The sequence below is a fragment of the Mobula hypostoma genome, chromosome 8, assembly GCF_963921235.1.
Source record: "Mobula hypostoma chromosome 8, sMobHyp1.1, whole genome shotgun sequence".
Lineage (NCBI taxonomy): Eukaryota > Metazoa > Chordata > Chondrichthyes > Myliobatiformes > Myliobatidae > Mobula > Mobula hypostoma.
The window spans coordinates 93,001,674-93,014,806 of NC_086104.1; the positions used below are offsets into that span (position 1 = coordinate 93,001,674).

At 42.7% G+C, this 13,133-nt stretch overlaps 1 protein-coding gene and 1 long non-coding RNA gene across 6 annotated transcripts in view; one reads left to right on the plus strand and one right to left on the minus strand.

The window, feature by feature from the left end:
• The window catches only part of atl2 (atlastin GTPase 2), a 142,906-nt gene extending 136,427 nt beyond the window's left edge, over positions 1–6,479 (minus strand). For 3 of the 5 annotated variants that reach the window (XM_063056345.1, XM_063056347.1, XM_063056344.1), the window contains exon 1: positions 6,339–6,479. In XM_063056345.1, the coding sequence (XP_062912415.1) occupies positions 6,339–6,420 (82 nt within the window). In that variant the 5' untranslated portion in view covers positions 6,421–6,479. Of the gene's footprint in view, positions 1–5,992; positions 6,147–6,338 lie in introns of those variants that run through there. The other 2 variants (XM_063056346.1, XM_063056349.1) reach the window with 2 other exon arrangements.
• Positions 6,289–12,138, plus strand: LOC134350732 (uncharacterized). The gene is made up of 3 exons (XR_010018976.1): positions 6,289–6,426; positions 9,498–9,671; positions 10,337–12,138. It is a non-coding gene; the product is annotated as an uncharacterized LOC134350732 (long non-coding RNA).
• The last annotated feature ends 995 nt before the right edge of the window (positions 12,139–13,133 follow it).

Here is a 13,133-nt window from a genome sequence, read left to right on the forward strand (position 1 = left end):
AGCTCCAATTTCAAGTTGTTAGCCAAATTTTTACCTGTCGCCCTCAGTTCTGCAGAGAGGCATCAGTACCTGCTCTTCACAGGTAAGCCCATTTTCACCTTCCTCACATTACCCTCAATACGACAATGTCAGAAACAAGTTTACACTTGCTTGAGTTCAGAGTGCAGCTCCAATACAAACTAAATTCAAGCTCATTTGAATGGGGTTAATTGAATCAATAAACATTGACTAAAAAGTGATTTACTTTCTACTTTATTATATTATTTTAATTGGTTTCTAGCTTGCTTTTAAAACATAAAAAAATTCAATTATTGAAATCTACCTGAAGAGATCTTAAACACGTCTATGAAACATATATTACAGTAGCTTACAAAAGAATTTGGCAACAGCAATCTGTCAAAAGGCCATCTGTTCGTTCTGGACAGACCTCAGGATCCAGAACTAACAGCAAGTCACTGCCTGTAGCACGCTTCACCTCGCAGGACAGTCAAAAATTGAAAGCTTCATATCAGTTGGCCCTACAAAAGGCAAATGTAGACATGGGTAAAATGAAGGCTGTGAGCAAGATTGTGCACAATCCAAATCATCATTTGCTGGATTGCACTGGAAGAATTCCAATAGGTTCTGTAATTTTGGATAGCAGCAGTGGGACAAAGATGATCGATCCCTGGATAAAAAGACAATAAAAATTTTGGTCTTTGACAGCATTTATGCAAGGATGTGGGAAATAACCATTCCCATCCCTTGGATTATCATTCCCAATAAACAGAGCAAATGAAGGTAAAGACATAAACGTGTTAAATACCAAAGGCAAGAGGTTAAAATGCGATTATCTTTCTTAGAAATATCACTATGGCAATGAAAGCAGTTCATTGTCGTCAAGTGCAGTAATTTCATTTTTCACTTTCCATTATCATTCCAAATTCTATTAAGAGTCTCAGTCATTCCAGTAAGAGGCATGGTACCCAGGATGGTACTGTGAATTTTGGTTAATTGGGCCAGCAGTTAATCAAGGCAACCGCTTATTTGGGACAACTTTAAAAAAAACTCATCAAGAAAATAGCAGAGATTCTCTTCATTTGTTTGGAATACTGCACCACTTAACTGGGGCAGGAGGCTGTTATCAAAAAGTTTCTAACTAGCATCAAACACATGAGCTTGTGTAGCTGTTAGACACTACACTGAGCTTAGAGTGAACAGTTTTTAAATAGCACCAGTTGCATGTGTTTGTGTTCAAAAAGCTGTGATCCTTGTTTTACTGATTATTTCTCACCAACTATCAGTGACATTTCAGAACTGTTGTACCTCATTGTGGCTTCAAGTATTTAGGCTTAGAGATGCCAGAAACAGCTAGGAGTGAAAATGAAATGATTTCACTGCTTCAACAAGTTAGGAACTACAAAGAATCTGAAGGTATCAACAATCTTGAATACTACTATGAAAATGAAGATTTGGAGAATGCAAACATGGAAAGCACTGAATAAAGGCAGTCCATTGTTTACACAAGATATCTGTGCTGATTATATTTACAATCAAAAGAACGTGGCAGCGTACACTGAATTCCTGTCAATAATCATTACGAACTTATAGCTTAGTACTGTAATAGTATTGATAGCATTCTAATTTGTTCAGTATTTAATTTAAATACATAATTTGTTACTCAGTTAAACTGCAGTTCAGCTTTTTTGGATGTTTTTAACTATTTCCATGAAACTTCAGTTAATTGGAGCAGCCAATTAATTGGGCCAAAACATACTGGTCCCGATTAAACAGATTCCACTGTATTTGGAAATCAAATGAGCTCTCGTTCAATCCACATTAGACATAAGTGTCAAGTGCAGGCAGATGAACTAACTGAGTGTCAGAAATGGCTGCAAAAGGTCAAGACTGGGAATTCAATTTCCAAAATGTATGAACTACTGACAAGGTTAGTATTACCACACAAAATGCTGCAGGTTATATAGCATATATGGAAAGGAACAAAGTGGACATATCAGGTGTTTGTGTTAGTATTTTATACCTCTTCACTGCAGTTAGGTAATGCTGATGGCAGGATATTTGAAAATTTAGGGGGCTGCATTCCAAGAAAAGTCTATTACAATTATGCTGTAACACAAAGAAGTACCAGCTGTACTGTGTCACAAAATGAGAATTAAAAACAAATACTTATTTGCTTTCCCCTCTCCCAAACTCAGAAATATTATTCTATCTCAAACTTTAGGGCAGTAATTTGTGAATTCTGTTACGGGTGAACATCTGTTACATGAACAGCGTTGATGTAAATTGCATATAGGCAGCTGAGCAATTCAAATGCTATTCCCATTCACCTTCTGACCTTGTGAAATTCGTTCTGGATACATCAACTATCTCCACGAATATTGGTGGTGCATTTAAAAAGTGATACATAGCAACAATGGAGTGCTAGTAGTGAAAAGCAGCAAATATTTAGACCTGGGTACCAATCAAACAGCTTTGTCCTGAATACTGTTGGGCTTCAAATGTTGCTAGAGCTGCACTTATCCAGGCAAGCAGATATATTCTGTTCAATTCCACATGCAGATGGCCTAAAAAGATTTGGAGTCAGGATACAGGTCAGACAGAAAACTCAGTGTCAATTCCCTTTGACTTTAGGTTTCACAAGGACTCGATCACAAAAATCAAATTACACCATGGCAGCAAATTTAGATTCAAGCAGTAAAATTTTGTCCCACACCTAAAAGGCCTGCTAGTGGTAGGATGAAGGTAATTGTAGATTACCCCTAGGGTAGGTGAATGGTAAGAGAATCAGAATTCTTACTCGATGGGTATTCAAGATAGAATCTTAATGGATGGGTATTCAAGATAGAATAGGTTGCAGGGAGTAAATGGGGAAAGGGTCTGATCAGTTTGTTCTGACAGCCAGGAGAGACTTGTGGTTAGAAAGTCTTCCTGTGTTATAAGGATACTGAATGCTGCCTTGATTTCAAGAGCAGTGACTCAATTGTAACGTTTGACTAGCTAGCTGATTCTGACAAAATGCAAGCTTCAGTACATAGGTTACAAAGAGGTGCCAATGACATCATCCATCATTGATGATCAAGAACATGGATAATTCTCCACATTTTGGAATAATGGCACTGTATTGGAACAGCCTGGACAGAAGTGCAGGTAGTTCTCAAAATACAACACTGGAACTCAGCCATGATGCAAGCAGGTCCTACAGGTTTTGCAGTATCCACCCTTGTCGCTGTTTATTGACTGGGTTTTATGATTGTGGGAGAAAGCTCAAAATGATCACCCACTCAGTTTTAGAAGATCAGTTACAAATACTTGACTCATTGTCGACTCAAAAGCTAAAGGCTTTGCGTTGGCAAGGCTAGGGATTCTGAAGCCTCCTTCCATTACCCATCTATTGGTCTACTATCATTCACAATTGGACACAACCCCATTGCCAAATCTTGAACTGATTAAATTGGTTGTGGTTTCACAAAGTTATATTTTATTAACTTTACACTTAGAGATAAAGCATGGTAACAGGCTCTTCTGGCCAAGTGCAGGTTCAAGGAATGGAGCACAACTACAACCCAGTTCTTCACCAGGATCGTGAAGGTAACCACATGTACTGTCTCTCTCACCCCAGACAGTCCTTCCAGGTGAGGTGACACTTCACCTGTGAGTTGGCTGGGGTGATATACTGCATCCAGTGCTCCTGGTGTGGCCTTCTATATATTGGCGAGACCCAACACAGACTGGGAGATCATTTAGCTGAACACCTACGCTCTGTCCACCAGAGAAAGCAGGATCTCCCAGTGGCCACACATTATAATTCCACATCCCATTCTGATATGTCTATCCACGGCCTCCTCTACTGTAGAGATGAAGCCACACTCAGGTTGGAGGAACACCACCTTATATTCCTTCTGGGTAGCCTTCAGCCTGATGGTATGAACACTGACTTCTCTAACTTCCACTAATGCCCCACCTCTCCCTCGTACCCCATCCGTTATTTATATACACACATTCTTTCTCTCTTTTTCTCCCTCTGACTATACCCCCTGCCCATCCTCTGGGTTTTCCCCCCCTCCCCCTTTTCCTTCTCCCTGGGCCTCCTGTCCCATGATCCTCTCATATCCCTTTTGCCAATCACCTGTCCAGCTCTTAGCTCCAGCCCGCCCCCTCCTGTCTCTTATCATTTCGGATCTCTCCCTACTCCTCCCACTTTCAAATCTCTTACTAGCTCTTCTTTCAGTTAGTCCTGACAAAGGGTCTCAGCCTGAAACATCGACTGTACCTCTTCCTAGAGATGCTGCCTGGCCTGCTGCATTCACCAGCAACTTTTATGTGTTCCTGTCTCTCTTGTAGCCTACCAGGACCCTGCATCTTGAGAGCACATTACAGAGTTAAATATGTTGAGAAAGGGCTTGATTTTGCCAGTACAGGCAAACTCCATGACAGCACATTAAGTCCCCCAGACTCTACTATTATGTTAATTCCTCTGAAAATAGTTGAAAGGGATGAAGTCAATGGTCCATCCAAAGCACAGCACTGCATGGTTAAGCATCATAAAAAGTGAAAATCCAGGGGAAAAATAAATCTATAAAAGGATTTTTAAAAATTGTGCGCACAGTGGCAAAGCAGTTAATGTAACACTTGCAGCACCAGCAATCCAAGTTCAATTCCACCACTGTAAGAAGTTTGTACATTCTCCCCACAACCCATGTGGGTTTCCTCTCACATTCCAAAGACCTATGAGCTGTTGAAAGTTGATTAGCACACATGTTGTCCTGTTTTGTAGCTACGTCCATTACATGCTGCTTGCTTTATTTAGCACAGTGTTGCAACCTCATCAGGTTCATCTCTCATTTTCATGTGTTCCTCATACTACTGTCAATGTGTCCTTCTTTAATATTCATTAAATCAAGATTAGTCACCTGGCTCCACTCACATTAGTGAAGGCTGTCAGGCCACGAGGTTTTAGCATGTGCAGGAATACAATGCTCCAGGTGGTCTGCAGATATTGTGGTACTACCACGTTGAAGCAGTAAACGCAGCCAGTCGGTGATGGAAGGGCTCTTATGAGGGACCACTGGCATGAAATATTAGTTCTAGTTCTCTCACGACAGTTACTACTTCACTGCTAAGACGTCATGAAAGCAAAACGATTTCAGTTGGGAGCCATAATTAGATTTGAACAAGATGCTCCTCTTTTGCACGCAAAGGAATAACGGACTAGCAAGGTGGCGAAACGAGCACAAGCGAAAGATAATTCACATCCCACCCAATTTCAACCCACTATTTTGTATTTTAACTAATACAAATGCTTATCATTCTCTTAGCTTCTTTGCTAGGTGGAGGCTCCTCCCCCCTCCCCCCCGGGGTCCGGGGTCGACTCGAGTCACTTTTCTCCTCCCGGGGGAAGTAGGTATTTTTTTAAAAAAGGAGCCATGCGTCTAGGAGTGATTGCATAACACTTTGATGCTGGAATGCAGGCCGGAGGAGGGGGGAAACGCAGGGCAGTGTTAAGGGCACAGAGCGGTGACAGAAGCCGACCGAGATGAACTTTAATAACCGTGGCAGGGGACGTTCCTCTAGCACATGGGGCGGCGCTGACGTCGGTTTATACAGGAGCGCAGCCACTGTGTTGCAGAGATTGCCTGCCTCCCTCCCGGGCCCTGGCACCTTGCAATTTATCTGGCCACAATGTCGGGAGGAAGGACATGCTTCCCGCAGGGGAGAGGTGGGGGGGGGGTATTGTTTACACTCACATCGCAATAGGTGTAAGGGGCAAGTCTCACACACACAGACAGAATTAAAGCAAAATATCGAAACAGCAGAGTTGCGATTGCATGATCACTTGCGGGCCGCCGTACCTGCCGCCAAGTTAATACCAGACGGTAAACGGTTCCTCGCCTCCGTTCACAACCCACCCTGCATATTCACGTTAAAACTTCCTTACTCTGTCACAAAATAAAACTAAACAGCGTTTCTTTCATTCTCTCCGGTTGAAACTCACCGGCGCTCCGTCCCTGGGACCTTCGGCGCCCCGGTCGCCTTTGCTCAGATTGCTGCTCCCTTTTCAACAGCATTTTTCCAGCGCCCCCTCCAACGCGGCGCCTGGAGAGCGATCCTTCGCCCCCTCCCGCCCGGCCCGCGAGGAAGACCGGCTCACCGCGCCTGCGCGCTGACGGAGGACTCGGCGCCAGCAGTTCCCCCCGCCCTCCCTTGGCGCCAGGGAGCGCGCGCGCCGCCGTTCAAACTCTCATCGGGCGGCCCAGTTAACGAACTTTTACTTTCCCCGCCCACCCGTCCCCCGGTCCGCCGCCACAAGCCGGCCTCCGAGAAGCCCGCGGGAACGTTACCCTCGGTGCTGGAGTTGCCGCCATCGCCGCCGCTACCACGACGGCAGATACGCGAACCTCTCCACTCGGCACCCGCCGCCATCTTCTCGTGAGTTTAAATCCAGAACGCCACTGACGTCAAAAGGATGACAGCGGCCCTTTTTATCTGCGCGGCTCCGCCGGGGCACGGGCAGCTGGCGACGCCGCGGGGTCCTAGCGCCGTAAGCGCCCCCCCCCCACACCGGTCTTCCGGCCGCTGGTGACGGTAAACCTGTGGGTGGGGGGAAGGAAAGAATGATCGGTTACCAGCGGAAAAGAACATAATTCCACCCACACACAATGATTGCAGTTCATCTTTAACAGTTTAGGTCTCCCAAAAAAATAGGTTAGATGCAAAATTAATAAAGCTCACCATTCCCAAATGAATGAGACCTGTTCCTGTGACGAAAGTCACAGGCTCTTGACAGCACGCTAAAAAGAAAATATATATCGAGAAACACTTATGTTTGGATCTGCACATAATTCCTGAATGCTGTGGATGTTGCAAGGCACGTTTGATGATGCAGTGCTCTCACCGCACGACCAATATTTTTAAGAATAAATGCATAATCGATCCTATGTGCTCTTTGGGTGAAATAAGATATTTTGTTTTCCGAAACAGGAGCATAACCGCAATGAAATTCTGTTCCAGCCTTAGTTTCAAGGGTTGTTATGTAAGGCTTTACTAAATCGCCTTTATAACGTGAAAAGGAAAAAAAAATTGCTACTTCACCCAGTTTGCAGTAATGAATGGCGATCATTGTGAGTACATTCATGTGACATGCAGAGAACTTCTACATAACTACTGACATTTGTGATTACAAGAGACAGGTTGTAAACTGATTCAAACAAATATAGCTACGTTTATTTGCACAGTTGTGGAAATAGGTCACATTCTTCCAGTCAAGGTCAATCTCCAGCCAAATGTAGAGAAATAATACATTTGCAAGATCCTGATTTCACAGGCTCCATTCATCATAATGGATGGTTAAAAAAACGACGCAATAAAATATAACAAAAAGGAGCAGAAGCCCAAACATCCCCTCAAGTCTGTCCATAAGAATGTACCTGATTTGGCTAATCACCTCAATTCCATTTTCCTACAGGATGTGCATAATATCTAGTCCAACAATTCATCCATATCAGAGTTAATATAGTACAAAGGTCCGGCCCAAAGATTTACAGCCTTTTGAAAGAAAAAGTTCATCATTATCCCTTTCCTTTCCTTGCGACTCTGTTCCTTGGTTCTAGATTCACCCAGCAGGGGAAACAGCACTTGAGATGAAGCAGAAAACGTCGGAATACTCAGTAGTACAGATGGCATCTGCAGAAAAAGAGCCAGTTAACCTTTCGGGTCTGAGAATCTCCATCTATCCTACCCTATTGAGGACATCTTGAAAAGACGGTGCCTCAGGAAGATGGTATTCATCATTAAGGACTTTCACCATCTGGGACATGGCCTCATCTCATTGCTACCATAAGGGGGAAGGTACAGGAGCCTGCTGACCAGCACAGCCATTTAGGAACAACCTCTTCCCCTCCTGCATCAGATTCCTGATTGGTCCATGAACACTACCTCACTATTCTTCTCATGCACAAGTTATTTATTTTATTTTTTATTGTAACTTTCTGAAATGTTGCTGTCTTGCACTGTACTGCTGCTACAAAACAACAAATTACACAACAATATGTCAATGATAAGAAGCTTAATTCTGATTCTGATCCAGCCCCCTGGAATATTAAATGCTTCCATAAGATTACCTCTCATTCTTCTAAACTCTAGAAGCAGTACAGCAATCTTCTTAGCAACACACACAAAATGCTGGAGGAACTTGAGTCAAGAGTACAGTTGACATTTCAGGCTGAGACTCTTCAACAGGACAGAGGCCCCCAATCCAACATGGATCATAGCATGCTTGCTGCCTCTTCTTTCCCACACCAACTCCAGCACTTCCTCTGTTGGGAGACGGTAAAAAACGACACCATGGCATGAGGGCCTGGTCCAAGGACACGCAGCTCCCCCACTGTTGGTCTTACCGATGAACTGGACTTGCAGTACCTTGTATTACCCATGTCCAACAAGGCCTTGCGATTAGAAGAAAAGACACATATCTGCACCATCTGTTGGACCCAGAAAGTCTGCTGCGACCAAGAGCACTGCCATCTTACCAAAAGTTTTAAATGGAGATAGATAAATTTTTGAAAGATTGTGGGATTGAGGGCTCTGGGAAACTGGCACAGAAGAGGCATTGTAACGTGGGGCAGATCAGCCATGATGATATTGAATGGCAGGGCAGGCTTGAGCATTCAGTGATCTTCGCCTATTTCCTTATATTCTCATACTTCATTAAATACAATCATTACATTTATTGATTGCACAATCTGACCATTACAAAATAAATTTGTTCACACATCTATTAACTTCTAAAAGTCCCCCTGGCTTAAAGTGCAAGAGATTCCAGGGTTTAATTCTGTTTAGGTCAGTTAAACATCAATGCAGGAAAATTCTAAAATTCGACCACATTTTATTTCCTGATACGATTATTTCCATATTCTAATCAAAACTGGCATAAGCCAGTGAAACATTATCAACCTAACACATAATAAACTCAACACAATAAACCGACTGTACCTCATCCTAGAGATGCTGCCTGGCCTGCTGCATTCACCAGCAACTTTGATGTGTGTTGCTAAAACATCCCACAGTTTTTCACAGGGGCATCTTCGAACAAAATTTGACAAAATTTAGAATAAGCAACTGAAAACTTGGTCAGAGAGGAATTTCTTAAGAATTACAATGGATACTGGTTAATTGGGGAATCAGTTAATCGGGACAGCCACTTACTTGGGACAACTCTTAAAGAACAAAAACGAATTGAGAAAATAGCAGGGATTCCATTCATTTATTTGGGACACTATGACATTTAATTGAGACAGGAGACTGTTGCCAAACAGTTTATAACCAGTGTTAGTCACGTGCACTTCTTTGGCCATTAGACACTACACCGTGCTTAGACCAAACAGTTTTTAAATCGCGTCAGTTGTGTGTCTTTGTGTTCAAAAAGCAGTGATTTTTTTCTCACTGTTAGTTGCTGAGAAATAAACAGTAAGACAATTCAAAATTGTTTTTCCTCACTGCAGTTTCAAACATTCAGGCTTGGGGATGCCAGAAGCAGCTGGGAGTGAAAATGAAATGATTTCACAACTTCAACAAGTTAGGAACTACAAAGAATATGAAGGTATTGACAATCATTAGGAATGTGACAATAAAAATGAAGATTTGGAGGATACAATTTTCAAAAGGATTATATGAAGGTTTGTAATTGGTGTCAGCGCTGATTTTATTCATTTTTAGAGTCAATCAAAAGAACATATGAGCTAACACTGAATGATTTCCTCCAGCAATAACTATTAGGAACTGATACGCAGTTTAAAAGTATTGACAATGTTCTAATTTGTTCTGTATTTCATTTAAATACATAATTTGTTGTTCAATTAAAGGGTAGTTTGTGAATTTTTTATACATTTCTAAATATGTCCATGAAATTTCAGCTGATTGGGGCAGCCATTTGATTGGGCCAAAATGTACTGGTCCCAATGTGTCCTAATTAATAAGAAGTCATTGTGTATCAAAGGAGGAGAGAGTTGGAGGCTTAACAATGGAATTTCAGAACTTAAAACCTCAGTGACTGAAGTTATAGCCTTCAGTACCAGAGTACATTGAGTTAGCACCATGGAAGGAGGCCTATTAGCCTATTTCATTTATGCCAACTGAGATGTCTGTCTGAGCTAGTCTTATTTGCCTGTGTTTGGCAAATATTTCCCTTAGCCTTTTTTTTAGTCCATGTACCTGTCCAAATAACTTTTAAACATTGTAATTGTACCACCTCTGCAGATCATCCCATACACCTACTACCTAGAAGCTTCCCCTCAGTCCCTTTAACATTTTTTCTCTCTTACCTTCAATCTATTCTCTGCAGTTTTAGACTCTTCTACTCTGGAACTCTGCTGGAGAAGGCTTCGGGAGTAAACCCCAAGGAAACGTCTGGAGCTGGAGTCCTAAAGCAGTCCTACGTTGAGTTCAATGTTGACTGGCAACTCTTGTGATGCCACTGATGCCAAACTGTATCAGCGTCTACCATTTCTTTTGATTCATCAGCTACGTGGAGAGGAGGAACCTGCTGCATGGGCAACAACTTGCTCTCCATATAGTACTAGCCAGTATCCACGTCCGTGTTCAACTCTGACCAACAGAGGACCTCACTCTAGGAAAAAGACACCTCATCTACTTTCTTCATGATTTTATATAACCTTCATAATCTCTCCACTCAACATCCTACTCTCCAAGGAAAAAAGAGCATATCCAACATCTTCTCACTCTCAAGCTGTCAAGTCGTCCTCACAAAACCATTCTGCGTCCTCTCCAGTTCAGTAACATCTCTACAGCTCGGTGACCAGACCTACACACAAAAGTAGTCAGAATTAGAGAGTCAGAGATCTTAGGAGGTTGGAGGAGACTACAGAGATAGGGAGAGGACTATATATTGATTGGAAATGCACCGTTCTGGAAAAGACCACTCTAAGAAATATACTAATGACAACATTAAGAACTTTTATCAAACTATCAAACAAGGACACATGTCAGGATACTATTTCTGGATTTCAGCTTGCCATTAAACACTATTGTGCCACAGACCTTGGTGAAAAAATTCCTAGTCCTTGGTCTAAATACACTGTTGAGTGACTGGGCGTTGGACTTTCTAACTAACAGACCTCAGATAGTCAGGGTGCACAACTGTTCCATCATCTTCAACATGGGTGCCACCTCAGGGCTGTGTGCTGAGCCCATTGCTGTATAGCCCACTCACACCTGAGTAATCGCCAAGTTCACCGATGACAAGACATTGACATCACCAACAATGATGAGACAGCCTGCAGAGAGGAAGTGGAAGAGTTTGAAGCCTGATGCCAGGCACATAACCTCTTCTTCAATGTCAACAAGACAAAAAAGATGGTTATCAGCCAAAGGAGAACTTGCAGTGCTCATACCTCTCTTTGCATTGGCAGCACAGCATTGGAAACAAGCTCCTGGGAATGCACATCTCGCACAACTTCTCATGGTCCCAGAACAGATCCTACATTACCAAGAAAACTTACCAACACCTCTACTTTCTCTGGAGATGGAAGAAAGCTGGACTCATGATGTTCTACAGATGCGCAGAAGAGAACATTCAGACATGCTGCAATATTGCATGGTACAGAAACTGCAGTGTGGTGGACAGGAAGGCACTAGAGTAGGAAGTCAAAACTGCCCATGCATCACCGGCACCTGCCTACCTGCCATCAAGGATATATTTATAGAACGGTGCCAGAAAAGGGCCAGCAATATCATGAAGAATCCCAACCACCTTGCTAATGAGCTCCCACCACAGAGGAGGCTACGTAACATCACCACACTCACAATCAGTTACTTTCCCCAAGCAGTAAGGTTGATCAACACCTCCACCCACTAACCTATCCTATCACAACCCCCACCACCACTGCTTTATTATTTCCTATCAGAGTCACCTTATGTACAGACACTCCTGTACCCAGTATCACTTTATATACTTATATACAATCAATCTATGTAAATAAGCTATCTTATGTATTTATATTTATTGTGTTTTGATTGTGTTCTTTATCTTAGTGTCTTTTTTATATGCTGCATCGGATCCAGAGTAACAATTATTTTGTTCTCCTTCACACTTGTGTACTGGAAATGACAATAAACAATCTTGAATCTTGAAATTACTATCAGGATCTTGTTCAATTCTCTTGAATATGCTAATACAGTAAGTCCTTGGAACTCTTTGGAACTATTCCACAGACTCAATGTCAGTTGCTGAAATTAGTTATACCTCTTACATAAAATAGTTATGGTGAGTCTGCTTATCTCACCAGCATCCTCTAAAGTTAAGAGTCTTCCTCCCTTTTCTCCCCATTAACCATTCATAGAACATAGAATAGTACAGCACAGTACAGGCCCTTCGGCCCACAATGTTGTGCCGACCCTCAAACCCTGCCTCCCATATAAGCCCCCACCTTAAATTCCTCCATATACCTGTCTAGTAGTCTCTTAAACTTCACTAGTGTATCTGCCTCCATGCACCAACCACTCTCTGAGTAAAAAACCTTCCTCTAATATCCCCCTTGAACTTCCCACCCCTTACCTTAAAGCCATGTCCTCTTGTATTGAGCAGTGATGCCCTGGGGAAGAGGCGCTGGCTATCCACTCTATCTATTCCTCTTATTATCTTGTACACTGCTATCATGTGTCCTTTCATCCTCCTTCTCTCCAAAGAGTAAAGCCCTAGCTTCCTTAATCTCTGATCATAATGCATACTCTCTAAACCAGGCAGCATCCTGGTAAATCTCCTCTGTACCCTTTCCAGTGCTTCCATATCCTTCCTATAGTGAGGCGACCAGAACTGGACACAGTGCTGCAAGTGTAGCCTAACCAGAGTTTTATAGAGCTGCATTATTACATCGCGACTCTTAAACTCTATCCCTCGACTTATGAAAGCTAACACCCCATAAGCTTTCTTAACTACCCTATCCACCTGTGAGGCAACTTTCAGGGATCTGTGGACATGTACCCCCAGATCCCTCTGCTCCTCCACACTACCAAGTATCCTGCCATTTACTTTGTACTCTGCCTTGGAGTTTGTCCTTCCAAAGTGTACCACCTCACACCTCTCTGGGTTGAACTCCATCTGCCACTTCTCAGCCCACTTC